Source organism: Andrographis paniculata, unplaced genomic scaffold (genome assembly GCF_009805555.1).
Source record: "Andrographis paniculata isolate CXL003 unplaced genomic scaffold, ASM980555v1 Contig37END, whole genome shotgun sequence".
NCBI lineage: Eukaryota > Viridiplantae > Streptophyta > Magnoliopsida > Lamiales > Acanthaceae > Andrographis > Andrographis paniculata.
Window position 1 is genome coordinate 7,678,348 of NW_026137570.1, and position 19,809 is coordinate 7,698,156.

Below are 19,809 nucleotides of genomic sequence, written 5' to 3' on the forward strand. Positions count from 1 at the left end.
GTGCCATCTGATTATTATGAATGTGGACGGATACCCGTCCTGGTTCGTGACCCCGCCCATGATGATGATTTAATTTGTTGCCATTTGACTCTTTTTGTTTTTTGCTTTTAAGAGGTGGCCGATTATTATTATTATTATTCTTATTATTACTCCCGTAACCAAAAATTTATCTATTTTTCAACCACAGAATTTTAGAAAAATATAATTAGTAACTAAGGTATTAATAAAAAAATTATAGTATAATAAATATAAATATAAATTAAAATGATATTAATAATTTAATTAAGATTATAAATGATGAAATTGATAATTATATTTTTGAAAAGAAATAAACTATGTGGAATAGAGGAGGTATATTATATTTTTTTGATAAATTTTAGAAAGAATTTAATAAATTAGGTGATAGACATTAGATGACATACATAACCCAAAGACATAGGACTAAATCCATGAATTATTTTAAAAATTATTCTTTTTATAATTTTACATTATAATTATGTTTGTAAGTATAATTCCTAAATATATTTTAAAAAATAAATTATACTTTACTAACTATTACAGTAATATCATTATTATAATTTAACTATGTTTTAAAACATTTTTAAAAATAAAATGATACACATATTTGTTGATATATACAAAATACTAAAACTTCTTTTACTATATATTTTTGACATATAAACAAATATATATGCCTATTATTGTAAATCGATATCATTTTTGTGTTGATCAAATTTTCCATTTTGAATGTATTAAAGCTATCCTATATATATATATATATATGTCGAAATGAGACAAATAAAAAACATACACAAGAAGTCAATAAAATATTCCTTTTTCTTCTTGCGTGACATTTATGACTTTGTAGACACGGTGTAAAACAAAACTTTATACATAGTCAACTTTTATATTACCTTATTATTAGCTTGATTGTTGGTCTTCTAGAGTTGTTACCGAGTTGTAACTGCCATCTATTTGAGTTTGTAAAATAATATAAAGCTTTGATATAAGATATGTTGGGTAGTTGTATTTTGGTGTCTTGGAATGTGTTTAGTTAAGACTCATTGATTGAAATTTCCTATATGTAAGTTTGAATACTGGATGGGTAAACAAATCGTGTCTGTTGTTTTCTTTATTTGCACTCACTCAACCATTGATTTTTGCACGAATACACATTGTTGTTTTAACTATGTGACAACCACGTAGTATAAATTGTATTTACGGCAATATATTCTACAACTCCATTGTGCGACCTCTCGTTCGATCGGTGCCCTGATTTCCAACAATATTCATGCCAAAGAAAAGAAAAGAATTTGTCCCATAAGTGATAGTATGGTGTGGAGGTTGAACTTGTGACCTCACAAATTCAAACTTCCGACGACTAAGGTCACACGAGTGACTGCTTGGTGCAATAGCAAATAGCAAAAGAAGTGAAACAAACAGAAACAGCTCCCCTCCCCTTTCCTCCCATTGCTATATAGATTGATTATACAACACAACAACAGAAGGTACAGCCAATTAAAGGGCCAAGGCAGGCAGGCATCCAATCCAATTCATAACTACTTTTCTGCTCCTTTTTAGCTAAACCACCGCCACCCTCACATTTCACATATACCATCCCATCCCATCCCATCCATCTACTAATAAATACTATATATCCATCCCATGGAGCTGCATTTCCCTTTATTTTTTAGAGAGTACGTATGTCTAACTTCAAATGTCCTGGATGGAAGAGGGAATCATAACTGTTTATTAACTTCACAGGATACAAATCTCAACTGAATTAATGGTGATCATTCATTATTTCCCCCCTAAATGTTCCCTTCATATCATCATATTACATACAATATATATATATATATATATAAATAGAAATGAATCTATTAGTAATAATATCCATCCATCCATCCGTTCAAATCAAATTAATTGGTGTCCACCAGATACAAGTGAACTACACTACACACACACCGTCTGTCTACCGAGCAAGGGGATAACCTATCCTAATTCTCCCAACCAACCATTTCTCACTGACCCACCTACTTCACTCACTCACTCTCTCTCCCTCCCTCCCTCTCACACGGTGGTGAAGAATATTATTAATAATAATAATAAAATACTATCATCTTCCTGCCTTTGTCTTGTCTTGTCTTATGCTCCCCTCCCCTCCATCATCTTCTATTGATTAATAATAATTACTCAATTCATATGTAGAAGAAGTCGAACCCAACTCACTCTCTATCATCAATCATCATCTACTTACTTACTTACAGATTAATTAATAAATGAATGTGGAACCTAACCTCAACATCATCCTCATGATCATCGCCTGCCTCTGCCTCCAAACCTCTTGGGTTGGAGTGCCCGGGACATGGCCTGAAGCCTGTCTGTTATCTCCGTAAACGAAGGCCTCCGCGATGGGTCATGCGACCAGCACTCCTCCATCAGCTTCCTCCACTCCGGCTCGCATCTCTCCGGGATCGCGGGCCGGAGCGTGTTGTTCACGATCCCACCTGCATTGCAGAACCTCATCATCCACCACCACCACCACGACGCATGCCATGCCATGCCAACAGCATCACGTGATATATATATATATGTATATACCTAACCTACCTACCTATTATGGCGCCACAGTGCATGTTTGCGTATGGCTCTTCGCCCGTCAACATCTCCCATATAGTCATGCCGAAGGAGAATACATCAACCTGCAACATACATACCCCCAATTATCTATGTATATGTTCACATTCACATTTTATCTTATCTGCGGAAAGGAGAAAATCCGCAAGTTTATAGATACGCTGCCGTCTAGTCTAACCTTCTCAGAAACCCGATTGCTGCTCCCGCTTAACAGCTCCGGAGCCATCCATGGAAGTGTTCCTCGCACGCCACCGGACACAAGAGTGTTCTGCTTGATTCTCGACAGCCCAAAATCACCAACCTATTAAATATTGGAGATAATTGACAACAAAATTGTTTAGGATCCAAGTTCGATCAATGAGAGAGACAACAAGTAGTAGAAGATTGCCATATTTAAGGTACAACCTTACAAACCGGTCGATGAGGATCGCCCAAGTTGACAAGCAAGTTGTCACATTTTAAATCGAAATGAACTATATTTTTCAAATGCAGGTATTCCATACCAAATGCAGCGCCCAGGGCAATCATGATTCTTTTACGCCGATCGAGTACTCTGCAATGGAAGTTAAAGTTCTCAAGAGTCAATTCTCAGAAGTACTCACGAGGCGAATGCTAAGCAAGCAACACACCGATCCTTCCTCTGGAGGACATATCTGAGTGAGCCATTCGCCATGTACTCGGTCACAGTAGCCAACGAAACACCCGGCCCATCGGGAACCACTCCATAGAATGCTACCACGTTAGGATGGTGAAGTTTAGAAAGAATCTTCGCCTCCCTCAAGAAATCTTTAATCTGTGGAGAGTCCAGACATAGCCAAAACTTACAGTTAAAGTTCATAAGCATTTTACGATCCAGAAGGAGCTGGAAGTTTTAGTTTTAGACAGTAGGCTTATGAAGTTAAAGTCGATATATATATATATATATCTTGCCATGGAGTCAGACAAACCAGCTGTTCTTGCTCCGAAGCTTTCCCACAAAAACAACTTTTTTTTATTCTTTTGATGGCAACGTCCGTCCCCCTCCACTTTCCGTGGTATACAGTTCCGTATGTACCAGATCCTAATTCTTGCAGGTCCTCAAGATCAGCATTCCTTATTATCTGCCAAAGTTATCCGGCATTCAGTTAAATGTATGCAAAAGTCAAGTTCGGTGTTCCTGTGTAATAGTACAAACTAAACCAGAAAACTAACTGGTATTGATCTTCACAATGGGAAACATTAAATACACATGAAAATAATCTTCCTAGATATGAGATTCTATCAACTAGATGAGCTGAGATGTCCCCCTTAAAGTCTCTGCGATTCCACATGAAGAATCCTTATCTTGCAGCAATGCACATGTTTATCATCGAGGAGAGATACCATGAATAAAGTGTAAGAAGATATAACACTAGCAGACGGTAACAATTCTATGCTATGAGCTTACCTTAGAACATTGGAATCTTTTAAGACTCGCATAAGGGCATCGACCAGTCTCATTGACACTAAAAAACTTTAGTGCATCTGTAATCTACCCAAAGAACCTTTACTAGGACTGTCACAAGCAGCCCCACAAGTAACCTTACATTATACTATTTTATTGCAATTTGTCAACAGTGTTTTTGTAGCATCTTATTGTCCTGTGCCTGTAGAAAGCTAGCATCTGTAGAACAAGATTTTTCCACCCCGGTGGCTATCTTTAGCTCTAGAATATATAGTTGTTGCAATCAATTCTATGTAATGCCTCAATTAAGTGGCAAGGTTAATTTCTCCAATAGTCCTAGCTACTCCAAGGGCATCACTAGTTCAATCTCTCTTGAGTTTAATTTCACACCGCGAGCAATAATACAATTTATATAGATATAGAATACATCATTCAAGATCACGTGTCGGTGTCCTAGTGCGAATTTCAGTGTTAAGTTTATGGGTGCAGGGCACTCAATGTTTTGGTTTCATTGTTGGTATACTGATTCATAACTCTTTCTTTTGCTTCCCTCTTTCTCTGTTCCAGAATCTGTGCATATACTTATGACATGTCATATCCTACCACAACGACATCATCCTATGTTCTCAATCTCAACTCACATCGTAAGGAAACTTATGAGATTCTTTCCTCTTATTTTCACAACTTTCAGTTGTTTACACCTTGTATATCTACACCTATTATTTTACGCATTAATCTGCCATTGATGTGTTTTGGCATGCACATACTGAAAAATTGTGAGAAATACCTCGAAACAAAATAAGTCCATAATCTAATAGAAGGAAAGCTTTCCAAAGAGGATTAAGCAACGACAAGTAAACACTTGTTTGATTTTTGCAGCTAAAGACCTAGTATTTCAATTTTATGAATCATGAGTTTCAGATATTCTCAAAAAGCAAATACTTCTATCATCCTAATTTAATCTAACTAGAGGTCAAAGATAATTAGAATGGGATATGAAATGGAAATTTCAATATAGTTTGAAACATTCAGACAAATTTAGGAGAGGTAAAATGAAGCTAAATATCCATCTTCATTCTTCATGCATATGTGCACCGGTGCACTTTCAGTTGCCACTTATATCATACAGTTTAGGGTAAAAACCCAGTATTTTTAACAAATCTTACACATGAGTACAAATATCAGGTGGAACTAGAAATGCAGATAATTTTGAAACACAAAATTCTTTTGATAGCCTTGTTTAGTTATATTATGGGTAAGCAGAAATGCTGACAACCAGATAGATGCATCTACATTGCGCACGGGCTTCTCTGTGAATCTTATTGTCAATGAAACATTGAAAAACATTAGGATAAGTTCATTCAGTATCCCATATACTACTATATAAAATGATGTCATATGCATAGATTATAATATCGAATAATTTATATAATGAATGTAAGTAAAGTTAGGGTGAACCTGCAAACCATGCATTGTGGCTTCCATTTCGATTGTTGCAGCGTCACTCAATGGTTCATCCTTATTATCTCCAACAATATTAGCATCCTAGATATAGAGGCACTTTAAGTCAATTTCTCATCCATCTGTTCCTCAATGTTAGGAGAGATAAAACATTAACAGTATCATACATTACAGTCAGATTCAGAGACAACACTTTCAGCTTCTGTTTCTGTTCCCGGAGATTCAACCATGTCATTATGTTCAAGCTGCGGATTCGGTATTGCTTTTGAGGATGATTGGCCATCAGTTGTTTGTACGGCTTTTGCGTCTTCAACTTCATTAGGCATTTCTGTTGAATGAGTTTCATGACAATTACGCAAGTGCTGAGAATTGATATGAATGGCCTTTTCAATAACCAACTCCTTGTGAAAATCGCCATCAGGGTTATCCTTGTTTGTATTGCCATTAGAATCTTTGGCTACACTCTCATAAGATCCATTTGTCGTTTCCTTCTGAGAAGGAGCAGCATCAGCTAAAACATTAGGCTGCCTCGAATCTAAACAAGAAACAAATTCATCATTTAGAAATGGAACTTTTCTGGCAACTTGGGACTGATCATTATCACCAATTCCTTTCTGGCTCTTGATGAGAAATTCTAGCTCTCTTGGAGGCTCTTTCATATTCTCCTCAGGATTTTCAGCAGAATTAAACATTGAAGGAGAATTCTCGAGTCCACTAATCTGCTGCTTCAAAGTTTGAACATGTGGAGGGAGTTTTGAAACTGGTTGGCACATTATTGAGGGCAAATTCTGTTTGCGCTCCAAATCATGGACCTTTGAGGCATAATCACTGTTATAGGCGTAGGCCTTTGCAGTCCCATCGGACGTGCATGCAGCATTTTGCATTGATATTGTCATGTCTTTATCACAATCATAATCATTGTTAAGTCCAGGGGCTTCGTGAGAGAGTTCAATCTCATCCTTAGATACCTGAGAAATCTTTTCTGATCCTTGTTCTAAAGAGACGCTTGGTTTCTCTTCATTTGTTGTTTTTGATTCATGGAAAAGATTAGTTCTCCTTCTACAAGATTTACAGTGAGTATTAGACACAGGCGAAAAACCAATAGCATTTTTAGAAGAAGCCAATTTCTCAGCATGTAGCAAAACAGCAGTGGGAAAACCTCTAGTTGCATTGAAGTAACTTGGTCCCGGTAAAGGAGACTCAAAGTTTTTACTAGGCAGAAGAAAACTAGAGCTCACTGTAGGTGTTCCATATGATTGTACTGGTTGGCTGTTTGCATTCGAACAAACTACCACTGGCACAGAATCATTAGGATTGTTACGGCTATAGCTCAAGGCATCAGCACAACCGGGACTCTCATAAGTTTTTGCTCCTATAAGATAAGGAGAATTGACCTTTTGCCATGCAACACCACCACAGTCTTCCATATTCGAAACATTTGGATCCGTAAACTGAACGGGAGTTATTGATGGAGAAACAATGGGGGAGCTGGTAGGTACTTGAGGAGAACAAAAAACCTGAGCATGTAGAGTGGGAGGCATAAAATTGAGATTACTCCCTCCGTTCTGATTTTCTATACAATGAAACGAGGTCAGGGAACCTTTGTGAACAGCTGGGAATACGTCTAAGTTACCTCCACCAAAATTTTCCATACTCTCCCTGCTAGAGCTCTTATGAACGTTTGAGTCCATCATGCCATTGACTGCAACAACATACTGATATTCGGGATCATTCTGTAGCATTGCCCTAGCTTCTGAAGAGCCTGGAACCTCAAGATCACCACTAGGGATGAGAAATATTCTTAATCTCTGTGAACTCCTATCTAACTCATGATATTCCTCGATCATGTGATGTAGGTCCTCACTGGAAGATACAGAAATAAGAGCATCCAAATCTTCAAGAGGAAGCTGGTACTTGATTGTATGAGGGTATCTACATATTGCAGTCGTCTTGTTTACCAGATCTGGATAACTTAGGTCTTTTCTTATGGATATAATCCTCGTCTCTCCGCCAACATATCTAAGCTTCCCATCATTTGGCCTCGGTAGTATTTTTCCTCCAAAACTGCATAGAAATTTTATCTTTCCAGTGAAGGAACCATCTAGCACTCCAAGTGCCTTGTTATAAACCTGATAGAAATTAGGCGACTCAAATGAATTAACAGATACACCAGAGTCACCAGAGAAGTTCCTGTGGTGCTGTGCATTGCCTTGCAAGCCTCTATAATATCTATTCGAACCATGTATGCAATTGTCATAGCCCAAATCAAATCCATAGCCTTTCCTGGAACATAAATCCGAGCAGACTGTAGAACTCTCAGAGTCTACTCTCCTTAGCCCAAGAGCACCTGCTTGATCATTACACACTGGATGATGATTCCTAGGAACATTGGAACTCGGTTTACTTGTTGGGATTTGATCAACCTCATTAGCAAGAAGTGTTCTTCTGGATACCATTCGATCCCTCAGAAACTCTGGTGAAAATTCCTCCCCTGTTTGCACAGAGATGTTGTGTGGGAATTCATCTCCACAGCCCTTATCTGGCATGACCTTGGACGCATCAGCATTTCTTCCTGAACAACTACAGAGTTCATTTTTCATGTCTTAATAATCAACCACACCACACCGGCTATGGCATTCTCCAGCCATTCAACTTCTTTCACAATCGACATTACAACAAAATGAAGCATAATTAGCCAACAGCATCTTAAAGGGTCGTAACAAACGGAATATTTTACTTCTAATTCAGAAGGTTGAAATCAAGATGATATGCAGTTGTTCCTTCCTTCTTTATCAATTATCATCTCACACACGGCCAACTGGCAGTTGGTCAACTAGAAGTCTAACACCGGCACAAATTAAAGGTAATCAAAGTTATCCTACACTCCCTTCCTTCATTATACCATTCTCAGGCAGCTCAACTCTTCCGGAGAGTCTTGTTCACATTGGCTGCAGTAAATGCATTAATTTTTCAATGGGTTAGAGTGAGCGCCAGTATGCATCAAGGTCAAGCTTTCTTCAATTCTAAAACAAACAAATACCGCCAAACCTCCATTCATTCACGACATCAACGCTATCATCATCACAGAAAATCGAACAACGTAACGTAATGTAATGAACAAACCAATCGAACAAGCATTGCATATAAACACAACTAAAACCAAACATTTATAAAATCGAAACAAAATCATTCCAAACACAAACCATTTCCGACCACCAAACCTCCAATATATGTAGATATAAAGACCGTAAAGGGCATTGCAGCTGAAACAGATTTGAACCTGTGTGCCGTGCCGGAAGGAGATTCCAATTCCAAATTCTTGGCCGCGGCGGTTGTGGAGGAAATCGGTTGGACAAGGAAGGCACAAGAGCGATGATATGGTTGGGGAATTGGGAATTGGGAATTGGGTTTGGGGCGAAGAAGATTGATGGAAGGAAAAGTGGGGGCGTAGGCATTGCATGGATTTCGGAATCAATCTCGAATGAATATACATACAAACAACTCGCGCCATCAATCACTCAATCAATTCAATGCCGCTCTTCCAAATCTACCCCCAAACTTATTTCGTAATCACACACATATATATATATATATATATACACATATACAATATTATATTTTGCTTCAACTTCCGTTTTGTGTTCTGATTTTAGTTAATAAACAATCTTTGGAATTATGGAGTATTATTTTGTAAAGCTAAATTTAACAAAACAAAGCTAATCAAACTCCAAGTGTTTTCTTTTTTATTTTTATGAGGCGGAAACAGCAAAGCCGTAATTCCCGGCCACCGAATCTAATATACATAATCTTTATTTACTAAGAATATACATATATATATATATATATATATATACTCATATGAGATTGTTAAGTAGGTAAAATTAATATATATATATATATATATATGCTTATTACCTTCGTCAACTTACATGTATTGTTTTTTAAGACTATCTTTGGATACTATCTATAATTATGATAGTTGTTTGTTTTCTATTTGATCCCTATTTTCTTATTTAAAGTTTCTTATAAAATTTATACCTACAATGAGAAAAAAAGATGGCTAATTACACTTGAAAACATAGCACGATGTAGCGTAAAATCCAGTAGCAGCTAGTTCTGAATTAAAACAAGACAATTTTATTATATTTTTTCTTTAACCCCGCCCCCCCACACCACCCAGGCAACCTCTCAAAATCAAACCGGTAGTAGCTTTCGATCCAAATGGGATGGCCTAGCCACTTGATCTATAAGAAGCTAAAGATAGACGTCGCAACAAAGAATACAACACCGCCAAACAATAGATCCACAGTTGAAGCTGCTGCTAAGCTAGACAACGATGGCAAATAAGGAGCAAATTTATTTCCCTGTAGAATGAATAGAGCAAGCAAACCACAAGAGTCAATGATCTGATCCAATCGAAAACCAAAATGGGGTCAAATATTGGCTATAATTCGCATATGAACCGAACCGAACCAACCATTTAATGAAAATGGTAAAAGATGCTAAGACGAAAAGAACAATCTAATCTTTTGCAGCTAAGTCAAGTTAAATCAATTAGCCGTCTGCTGTCCATGTAGATTTAAATGTACCTGGGATCCTACCAAGCACAACTCAGGCTGCCGGACAATGTAAATCCGATCCCCGTAGCTATTGTTGTATGTGTCCTGATTCCTATGCCATGTCCATAGTGCGTGCGTCGAATTCGCAACCTATTACATGTATACGAATTAGAAGGAACCATTTGATGATGGCGTAGGCAAGTGGCAATAGATAACTATTATTGCTTTGCTCTCTTCGAATATTTTATCAGTTCTTTTACTATGCAATATCTCAAATTTTCTCCCAAAATATTGCGTCCAATAGTCATTTGTCACGAAAAATATTACAACCAACAAGCTATTTCACTTAAAATATTTCTTCTTCAATAGAAACTATTTCCTTCATTCGCCAAAGATTTGAACACGCAATCTCGTGCCCTAATGCTATAATCAATAGACGGACCAATAGGAGATAGCGATAAGTTTCCTAAGAACTAGAAAAGAGAAGGGCTACGAGTGAATCGAACATCATGCACATGTTCGTTTACCTCAAGTATGCCGTGGCCGAAGCTGCTTTCTCTATAGGCACTCCACTCAGGTTGTCGATCCCAACAAAACTTGTCCTTTGCCGGCCCAGAAGAAAAGTTCATGTGGCATTCGCCCCCGAATTCAGGAATGTTGTCACTGGGAGAGGGGCACTTTCCCGGTTCATCTGCATGATCGACATCGACTTTCTCAATATTGCCCCCATCCCCTATTGTTATGTACACTGGTCCGCATTTATCCAATGTGTAGTTATAGACTCTATTCATCCTCTCATAGGCGTGCACCTACTTATGCCATATTTAATCAAATATATGAACAAAGCACAGTTTAGATCAATCGTTCATCTATGATCACCATATTTAATCATATATCGAAACAATATAAAACTTAGATCGATAATTCACCTACAATCACCATATGCAATCAAATATCAATACAATGCACAAGTTTGGTACTTTGGATCGATGATTCACCTACAATTGCCATAATCAAATTCGGAAAACAAGTTTTAGCTGTTCTATTCTTACTTATAGTTAATTTCGGTCTGATTTTTTAAGGTTTGTTTTTTGTTTTGCACTGGTTATCAAATTTTTTCCAAATTCATACGCTTATTTCAAAATATTGCATTGAATGTCTATTCATATTACATTAATACTTCTTCAATTACAATTTTTATTATTCCCAAACCTCAAACCCAAATCCAAACCGTAAAGAAACACACCATATTTATAGTCTTAACAAAGGGAACACGAGTTTTTTTATATGCCCGGTAATGGCAACGATTCAAAAATAGAACATCCATACTTGATGCCATGTTGAATGAACATATCACTATAAATTTAATCTTTCAGGCGACGTGACCCATCTAACCATTCGAAACATTACAGCTTCGGCCATGAAACAGACTATAACTAAGAAACAATTAGTTTCAAGTGTGTGCACAACGTAGGATGTATTTTTTGTTTGTATTTTGTATTTAAACAATTGTTGGATATAATGTTTTGTGAAAAAAGAATGATATATTTTTATAAAAAATTGCGGAGATTGCATAGTAAAAAACACTGAAAAAAGATATATATATATATAGTAAAGAACAGAGCCTTACATGACCAGAAAAGACGATGTCCACCCCATGTTTGTAAAGTAGCGTTTCCATTTCCAGTCTCATGCATTCAAATTCCTGATAGTGCGAAGAGTAGCTATTGTACCAAGGCGAATGCCATGCGGCAACCAGCCATGGAGTTGCGGTTCGATCCAGATTTCGGAGGTCTTTCTCCAGCCAAGCATACTGGGAACCTTTACAAGAGATTCGTTAGACAAATGCTTCTAAACCAGCATATATATATGTATATTAATAACTACTATAATTTATGGGTAAGTCACCAGTTTGATTGTAATCGACGTATGCCCCCAACATGACAAAATGTATGCCTCCACTATCGAAAGAATAGTAGAAGCTGCTGTTGGAACCGGACTCGTAGGAAGGAACAGAAAATCTAGTCATATATGACAGGAATGTGACGTTCGAAGCCTGAGGCTCGATCTCATGGTTGCCTTCGATCACCATCATAGGTACTCTTGATATGAGAGACTGCATAAACCTGATTTTCCAGTTCATAAACGACAAATTCGGCATCAATCTTGAACTTTTAAGCGTTTCAAAACACAACGGGTTCTCGAAAAGCTATTGAATTAAAATGGATGACCTCCCCCATCCGTCCCAACGAGGTTGGTACGTTTCCCTTATTGGCGCATCGGGAAATGAACAAGAGTAGCAAGAAGCGCCTTCCCCTCCTGTGGTGAGATATTGATTCGCATACGTCAAGTCTCCGACCATTAAAATGAGAGAAGGATCATTTGAGATGAGGTGGTCGATCGTGGTTGATGAATTGCTCGTAAGCCCTAAATCTCCGACCAATGCTATTCGGGCAGGATACTTTCTGGATCCAGGCAATGGCAACGTCTCAAATACAAGCTCATTGCTCATTGCAGATAAAGAGTTATCCCCGCACTTGTAATAATACTTTGTTTCAGGTTCAAGTCCTACAAGACAACATTTAAAAGGCTCACTCATAATTTAAATGGAGAAGAACGAAAAATATGCTTATAAAGACTACATCTAACACAATCAACAACTCTGTTTCGATTTAGTTTACCTAAAGAAAAGAATTTAAACACCAAAGTCACATGACAACTTTCACAAAACTAAAACATTTTCATTTCAGAATTTCAACAATCGTTCGATCATTACCAGCCATTGAAACTAAATTCAAAATCACAACGAAGAACTCTGTTTCGATTTGCTTTTGGAAAACACCAAATTCACAACACAAGGCTGTCACAAAACTAAAACATTTTCGTTTCAGAATTTCAAAAATCATTCAATCATTTCCATACAAAATTTTTGACCATTAATCATTTATGTGTGAATTCAAATAGAATCACGTCTTCCAAGAGTTTCACAAACACAAGGAAGCATTTCTTCAAACACGAACGAACATTTGGCAGAATCAATAATATTTCCACAGAGAAATTTATACTAAACCTTCAAATTCCATACAACAATCACAGACATGAATTTTGCAAGCATAATTTAAGCATCTAAAGCATTCAAAAGCCAGCATTGACCTGATATACATATATATATGAATTGGAAACTCACCATCAATCCTGACATGATGAACAATGCCAGAAGTATAATTCCAGAGCCCTTCGAATGGATACAGCTGACTGTAAACCACAGAAACCCCTCTCCTCTTTTCACCATATTTTCCACTCTCTTTACCATACCACACTTCACTGCCCACGCCTCTCGGATCAACCGGAGTCACATTAACCCCAATCTGCGCATCCCCTTTTTGCCAAAAACAAAAACCCTAAATCAGTAAAATCTTCGAACAAATTGGGCAAGTATTAGCAACAATCTCACTCAGCTTATAAGAAACGAAAGTCGAAGGGAAAAAGCACCACCAGTGACCCACGAAATCCACATGGAGGTCGGATTGGACAAGGCGATAGCAATCTGTTCGGGGAAATTCCCGGTGGCGTTTCTCCTGAGCCTAGGATGGTCCATCGGCAGGTCGTCGCTGCCGCGGCGCAGCGAGGAGTTGAATCGGACGGTGACGGGCTTGAACGGGCCGTCCAGGGTAGTCGGAATTGGCTGTGCTGACATTTCTGCGACCGCCATTATCAGAAGAAGAAGAAGAAGAAGAAGAAGAGAGGAGGATATGGATAACGAAAACACCATCATCACTTCAAAGCATTCCTGGAGGCTTTTCCTTCCAAGTGAATTCCGAACTTGAGTAGAAGACCTGGAGATGAGCGAGAGCGACAAGGGAATGGATCAAAAATGATCACGCAGGCCACTACGAAATGGCATATTCGTTGATCCTTCCTTCCGATTCCGAGTAAATACTAGGAGGCCATTCGATACTCGTTTGCGTCGCAGTGCAGATACAACGGTGATTGCTGGCTGGCTGGCTGGGTCCAACTGCAACGCTGAAGGATATACATGCATACCTACATATTTATATTAAAATTAATTACTAGTATTATTTTTAAATTAAATTGTAGCGGAGTAATAAAAATAGTAGTAGTACTATAATCCGTCATTCTGGTACTACTAGCATGCATTTATTTGCTATTCGTTTCCCCATTGGGCCGACCCAGTTTTTCAGGTTGGAGCGGCATATTTCTGTAATTGGGGTTGGGGACCGGGACCCAATACGATTTTTAACCGGGCAGGGCAGGGCAGGGCAGGGCACAAATTCCTTCCTTACAGACCTATTACTACTTTCCCATATAAATATAGATAAATAACAGCACAGCATCGCACAGCACACAACCATAAATAAAACCCAAGTCTGAGCTACAGATGAGATGATGGGTGAGTCTTGTTGGACCAAGGAAAAAACATAAGAACAACAACCTATGTATTAATTCATCACACCAACACACGCACACATAACATTACGAGGGTTATGCATGCATCATCTCTCGCAGAACAGAACACAACAGTTGAGAGAGACAAACATAGGGACAGACAGACGACCATATATAAATAAATAGTGTAATTTACCAGCTATGTTTATGTTCATATTTATATTTCATATCATCAGCAGAACCAAACACAAACACAAACACAGAATGAGGTGTCAGAGACTCAGATGCTCCATACCTTCCGTGTTCCGCGCTATTCCTTTCACAGACGATTTCCCGTCTTCCTGTTCCTCGCAATCGCAATGGTGGTTCGCCTTAAAGCCTGAACTGGCCTCTTCCGTGCCGTCCGCGCACCCCGGCCTTTCAGTTAAAAATTGTTCCCAGAAAAAGTCGTTAACCTGGCTCCGCGGCCCTTGTTTGTTGCGCTCCGGCTCAGCCAAGGAGGAGGAAAATAATCTTCGAGGACCCTCGGAGGATACTGTTCCATCCGCCTCCAGGGGGGCAGCCGTGCGACCAATGATTTCTTCATTCTGATCATTGCTGTTCAGCCTTGAGAGTGTGCCGACGACTTCAGGGCTCGGCGTCCCATCAGGGTTCCGGCTATTGTTCAGTTCCAAATGAGAGGATGCAAGAGTGAGGTTTAGGCGGCAGGAGATGTGGCCGTCCCCTTCATCGTTTGAAGCCAAGCTCAAGCCGTGATGCAAGGAATGCAGTCGAGGGCTTTCGGGCCCCGCTCTACTAGATATGGACGAGCCCGTCTTTAAGTTGAAGGAGGCCCCGGTGTCGGACAGCTCCACCGTTTCTGACGGGCTCAGGACACCGGCAGTTCCCGCTGCAGGTATGTCGCTAGAGAATCCGTTCATCCTTCCCGGAGGACTCGCCCCATCTTCGTTCGAGCTTTGGGTGCTATGACAAAGCAAGTCGGCATTTGTAACCGTGGGCGATAGCTCCAGCCTGAGTTTGTTGCAAAAGTCTTGATGAGAAATGTCGCACAAGTTCGGCTGACAGCTGCTTTGATTGTCGACCAAAGCATTTTCCTGAACCGACACCGAATTATCTGCCTGAGGGAGCCTCCGTTTCTTATTATACGCTGAAAAATCCATTGACTCAAGCTTTTGGACTAGCCGTTTAACAAACTCGGGATTTTGAACTGATTTTTCAAGGAAGCTTAGCAATCTCTCCTGCCTTTGTTCTATGGAACCGATGCGTGGCATCAGATCTTCCAATTGTGCTTTCGCTGCAGACTGCTGATCCTTGAATCCCAACACTTGTTCTTCAAGAACGGATTTTTCACGCGACAGTTTATCTATTTCTTCCTCAAAAGCAGCTCTTTCGGGATCAACGGACCCTTGAGGCTGACTGTGGCTGTGGATAGGCTTCCTCCGGTGAATGTTCTTTAGGAGATGCTTTTGATCTTTCATAAATTCGTCGTTGGCGAATTCCCATTTTTCTGGATCGATCTTCCTAAATCCCTACAGCCAGCAGAATGTAGAACAATTTTAACAAAACATAGTAATGATGTGACGATGAAATTACAAAAGAAATTAGCAAAGCAAATTATACAACCAACAACAGCTCCAGCTTTTTCCTTCTCGATATTACTAGTAAGATCAAAACCGAAATGAGTTATTCCGTAGGGCAGGAAATTTATACATAACATTACATTACAAAATCAAGGAAACAGTGCTAGGAAGGAGAGATATATCAGCACTTTAATAACTGCTGTCGTCAATAAATTATAATTTATAGGGAACATCACTAAATATTGATATTGAGTTGCACGAAGCATGCCAGAAAACATGATTGAGTTTGACCAGCATATACAAGCACCATACAACATCCATAACCCTCCCAAGCCACCACAACCAAAAAAATGCCACCACTGACGAGATCACACATGCCAATTAATTGAGATCAAAAGGAAGAAGCGAACAAGATTATCTTTTCATAAGGCAAAATGGGGTTAGAATCTATGAAACATATATCACTTACCATAGAAGAAAAATCATTATCATAATAGCATATGAAAGTTGTGGCGCAACTACCATCCGGGATAAAGATTCATTCTGAGCAGTTATATTCCTAAAGTTCATAGCCATGTGCTGTTCCAAACAACATCATGTGCTGAACATTGGTACGGGATGTACATTAGAAATGAGCCTCTCTTCATGTTAACAAGATTTTTAAAAAGCATGTTATGGTTATTAAGAATATCCTTTACCATAACATGCTTTTTGAAAATCGTTTTTTTTTTTTTTATAATGTGGGAATCCGCAATCGCTACTTAACGAGTACACTCTGGGTAAACTTAATAGCCTATAAACTAGACTCAATAATGCAAATCACACTAGGTGAACCTAATAAAATAGATGTAATGATAAACACACCAAATGAAACTCAAATAGAATAGTTACAAAAAATGCACAATGTATATGAACACCTACCCAAAACAAAATGAAATGAATTATCTGTGTATGTTATCTAGTATGTGATTCATTCATCCCATTGGTCCATTGCATCAATGGAGAAATAGAAAATAGCATTCATAGTACTCTTTTTGTCCCACCTAAGTATCTCGTTTTCATTTATAGTCTATGTAGCATCACCCAATTACTAATTTACCTCCACTATCACCTCTATTTACCAAAACACCATCACATCACACACTATACATAAACCAAGGGTATTATTGACTTCTCCATCTTACACAAACCTACTCACTATATTATTATTATTATTTTTTAATCTACTACAAAAAAATTTTGAAACTATTCAGGTGCAACCGATGTATATATGTTTTGATGCAATGACATATATAGCATGTCTTTGTGTTTGCTTGACAAGTGTATGTTTCCATCTATCCAACAAAATCTTCTATGCTTTCCGATCCCCAAAAAAAATCTTCTATTCTACATTTATCAGATGAGGCCACATTCCGGTCTTAATAATGGTTGGCAGGGCAAGCAATGCCAGAGCTTGATCTGCCATGGGTAAGGGTAGACAAGTATCATTCAGGGTGTATAGAAGGGTGTGGCTGGAGAAGTAAGTTAACTACATATCTAGGCTGAGAATAGTGGAGTCTTGACTACAAGGATGATTGTTGATAAAATGGGAAAGCCAGCCCTATAGTATAGATAAAGAGCACCGGGATGGTGAAGGGGGAAGGTGTGGTTGGGGGGTGTTGTCAGATAGTGATGAGGCTGGCGAGTTGAAAGGGAGGAGATGTCAAGGCCACTGTTGGGTTGGGTAATCTTTAACTCACTAAACTTGTATGGGTATCGTATCTGCTGCCTGTATTCTTTGTTTCTTTGATATCTATGTATAGAAATAGAATAAAGTAGGTGTACTGACAAACCAAATTATAACTATTCATATCATCAAAATACTTATCTATAAAGTCAAGGTGGGAAATAGCATACTTAACCATTTAGTTTCACCATCAAATTACATACTGATAATCACTAATGATTTTGATTAACAAGTTAATACTAATGAATACAAATTTCTATTCGGCGTGAACGTTAATAGTTTTCTTTGCTACAAAAACATACACGCCAAAATAAGCAAATTGACCACCCGCAAGACAAATGCAGAACAACCCCACCATCATACCAACACAACTATACACACACCTGAATATGCTAACATATGCAACTATTCTCTTCACCATTGGTCCTATACCATATACCATCGAAATATCCTCCTCAGGAGATAAGTAATAACAAATGAATAAGGGGAATCATTTTTTTTGTTACTGATTAATTATGAGTCGGAACTTCAGCACAGAGTACAAGAAAGCAAAAAAATATAAAATAAAATAAATAAATAACAGTTTGTAATTCAACAGTTGGTATTAATGTGAGGACACAATTGATGGTGACAGTAAAGTCGGCTGCAAACAAAAGATCACAGCAAAAATAAGCTATTGTGCATACTTCTTCAATATATACATTGCATTATGTCCCAAGAAATTTTCATTTATCCGATCCATCAGATCAATTCGTCATCGAGACACGATTAGTATAAGTTAGGAAGTTCGTTAATCCATACCTATCCAAATAGGAATTCCTGACCCAATCAGTCGAAAATATCTTTATTTAGCATCAGTTTCTTCTGTCACTTCATTATGTAAACATTCTCTAACAGAACTACCATATACTTGTGTGATAATTCCAAACGAACGATCCCTAAATATCCCACAACATAACCATCACACCCCCACGCATTCATAAACCAAACAATCGGAAACCCTAATTAGACAATTCCACTGGGACAATGCAATGAACAACTGTGAAAAGGACAGAGAGACGTACATAGGTGTTGAGCTGGCGGATGAAGCTGGAGAAATTGTTGTGCTTGAAGTAGGATGGAAGAAGGACGCGGGCGAATTCCGGCGGGTTCCACACGACGAAGCTCTTCCCCGTTCGGCTCCATGAGACGATGGCGTTGGTCGTGGGATCATCCACCATCTCGTACGTCTTCAAGAGGAACGGAGCCGGGCCACCTCCTCCGCCGCCGCCGCCGTCCATTTGAGATCGGAGATTGCAGTGAGCTCCGGCCTTGACTTGTGCGTTGACGGGGGGTGGGCTTCGTTGTCAAACTGATTCTGCTGCGCTAAATGAATGAATTGTTGGTTATCTTATTTCTCGAAATACGCTTTAGTTTGTTTTTAATGAATCAAGTTGGATACGATCGACACTGCCTGCCAACAGAAGTACTCATTTTAATTCACCTTTTTATTTTTATTTTCAAATGATTGTTGTTAGTTATTAAAAATATTTAAATATTTAATTTATGGTATTTTAAATATTTTATAAAGAAAAAAAAAATGAAATCTTCGGTTCCATGTTAAAATAAGATTTTATAATAAACTAAAAAATAATATAATTTTCTCCATTAAATCTATATCTATTTTTTTGTTTAACAAATAATTTTTACACAGCTTTTAATTTATAACTTTTACATTCTACTTATTTATTTATAACTTAACATTCTACTTATTTATATATATATATATATATGGTATTAGCATCTACTTATTTAATCTATAAAAAAATAATATTGATAATAATCTCATTGTTAACCTACTCATATATATATATATATATATCATAAAATATTTTTATTTTATATCATAATAATTAATATAATATTATATTTATTGGAATTTGTATCCAACTGGGATGAACGATCTATTTTAATAAAACAAACATTCTCTATATTTTTTTAAAGGAAAGGTAAAAAAGTTTATTATATTTTTTT

General features: G+C 37.9%; 3 protein-coding genes across 12 annotated transcripts; all 3 read right to left on the reverse strand.

Annotated features, from left to right (window-relative positions):
• Positions 1-714: 714 nt before the first annotated feature.
• Positions 715-9,389, reverse strand: LOC127250051 (uncharacterized). 8 transcript variants are annotated; one of them, XM_051273193.1, is made up of 10 exons: positions 8,805-9,389; positions 5,692-8,096; positions 5,522-5,608; positions 3,588-3,740; positions 3,270-3,433; positions 3,046-3,193; positions 2,819-2,941; positions 2,618-2,705; positions 2,301-2,510; positions 715-1,722 (listed from the first exon to the last, which is right to left on the reverse strand). In XM_051273193.1, exons 1-9 carry the CDS (start codon positions 8,977-8,979, stop codon positions 2,320-2,322), a joined length of 3,534 nt encoding a protein of 1,177 aa, XP_051129150.1. In that variant the 5' UTR covers positions 8,980-9,389; the 3' UTR covers positions 715-1,722; positions 2,301-2,319. The 8 variants fall into 8 exon arrangements, with proteins under 8 accessions (XP_051129150.1, XP_051129148.1, XP_051129149.1 ...); XM_051273191.1 differs by lacking the exon at positions 715-1,722 and adding an exon at positions 1,729-2,172; XM_051273192.1 differs by lacking the exon at positions 715-1,722 and adding an exon at positions 1,729-2,175.
• Positions 9,390-9,602: 213 nt separating this feature from the next.
• LOC127250053 (purple acid phosphatase 23) lies at positions 9,603-13,858 on the reverse strand. 3 transcript variants are annotated; one of them, XM_051273199.1, is made up of 8 exons: positions 13,579-13,858; positions 13,271-13,462; positions 12,315-12,651; positions 11,992-12,209; positions 11,714-11,904; positions 10,611-10,892; positions 10,114-10,233; positions 9,603-9,888 (listed from the first exon to the last, which is right to left on the reverse strand). In XM_051273199.1, exons 1-8 carry the CDS (start codon positions 13,856-13,858, stop codon positions 9,769-9,771), a joined length of 1,740 nt encoding a protein of 579 aa, XP_051129156.1. In that variant the 3' UTR covers positions 9,603-9,768. The 3 variants fall into 3 exon arrangements, 2 of the variants coding, with proteins under 2 accessions (XP_051129156.1, XP_051129157.1); XR_007838525.1 differs by lacking the exon at positions 9,603-9,888 and having other exon boundaries at positions 9,895-10,233; positions 10,611-10,774; XM_051273200.1 differs by lacking the exons at positions 9,603-9,888; positions 10,114-10,233 and having other exon boundaries at positions 10,754-10,895.
• Positions 13,859-13,951: 93 nt separating this feature from the next.
• On the reverse strand, positions 13,952-19,184 carry LOC127250054 (heat stress transcription factor A-5). The gene is made up of 3 exons (XM_051273201.1): positions 18,861-19,184; positions 14,786-16,019; positions 13,952-14,127 (listed from the first exon to the last, which is right to left on the reverse strand). Exons 1-3 carry the CDS (start codon positions 19,074-19,076, stop codon positions 13,952-13,954), a joined length of 1,626 nt encoding a protein of 541 aa, XP_051129158.1. The 5' UTR covers positions 19,077-19,184.
• Between the last annotated feature and the right edge of the window lie 625 nt (positions 19,185-19,809).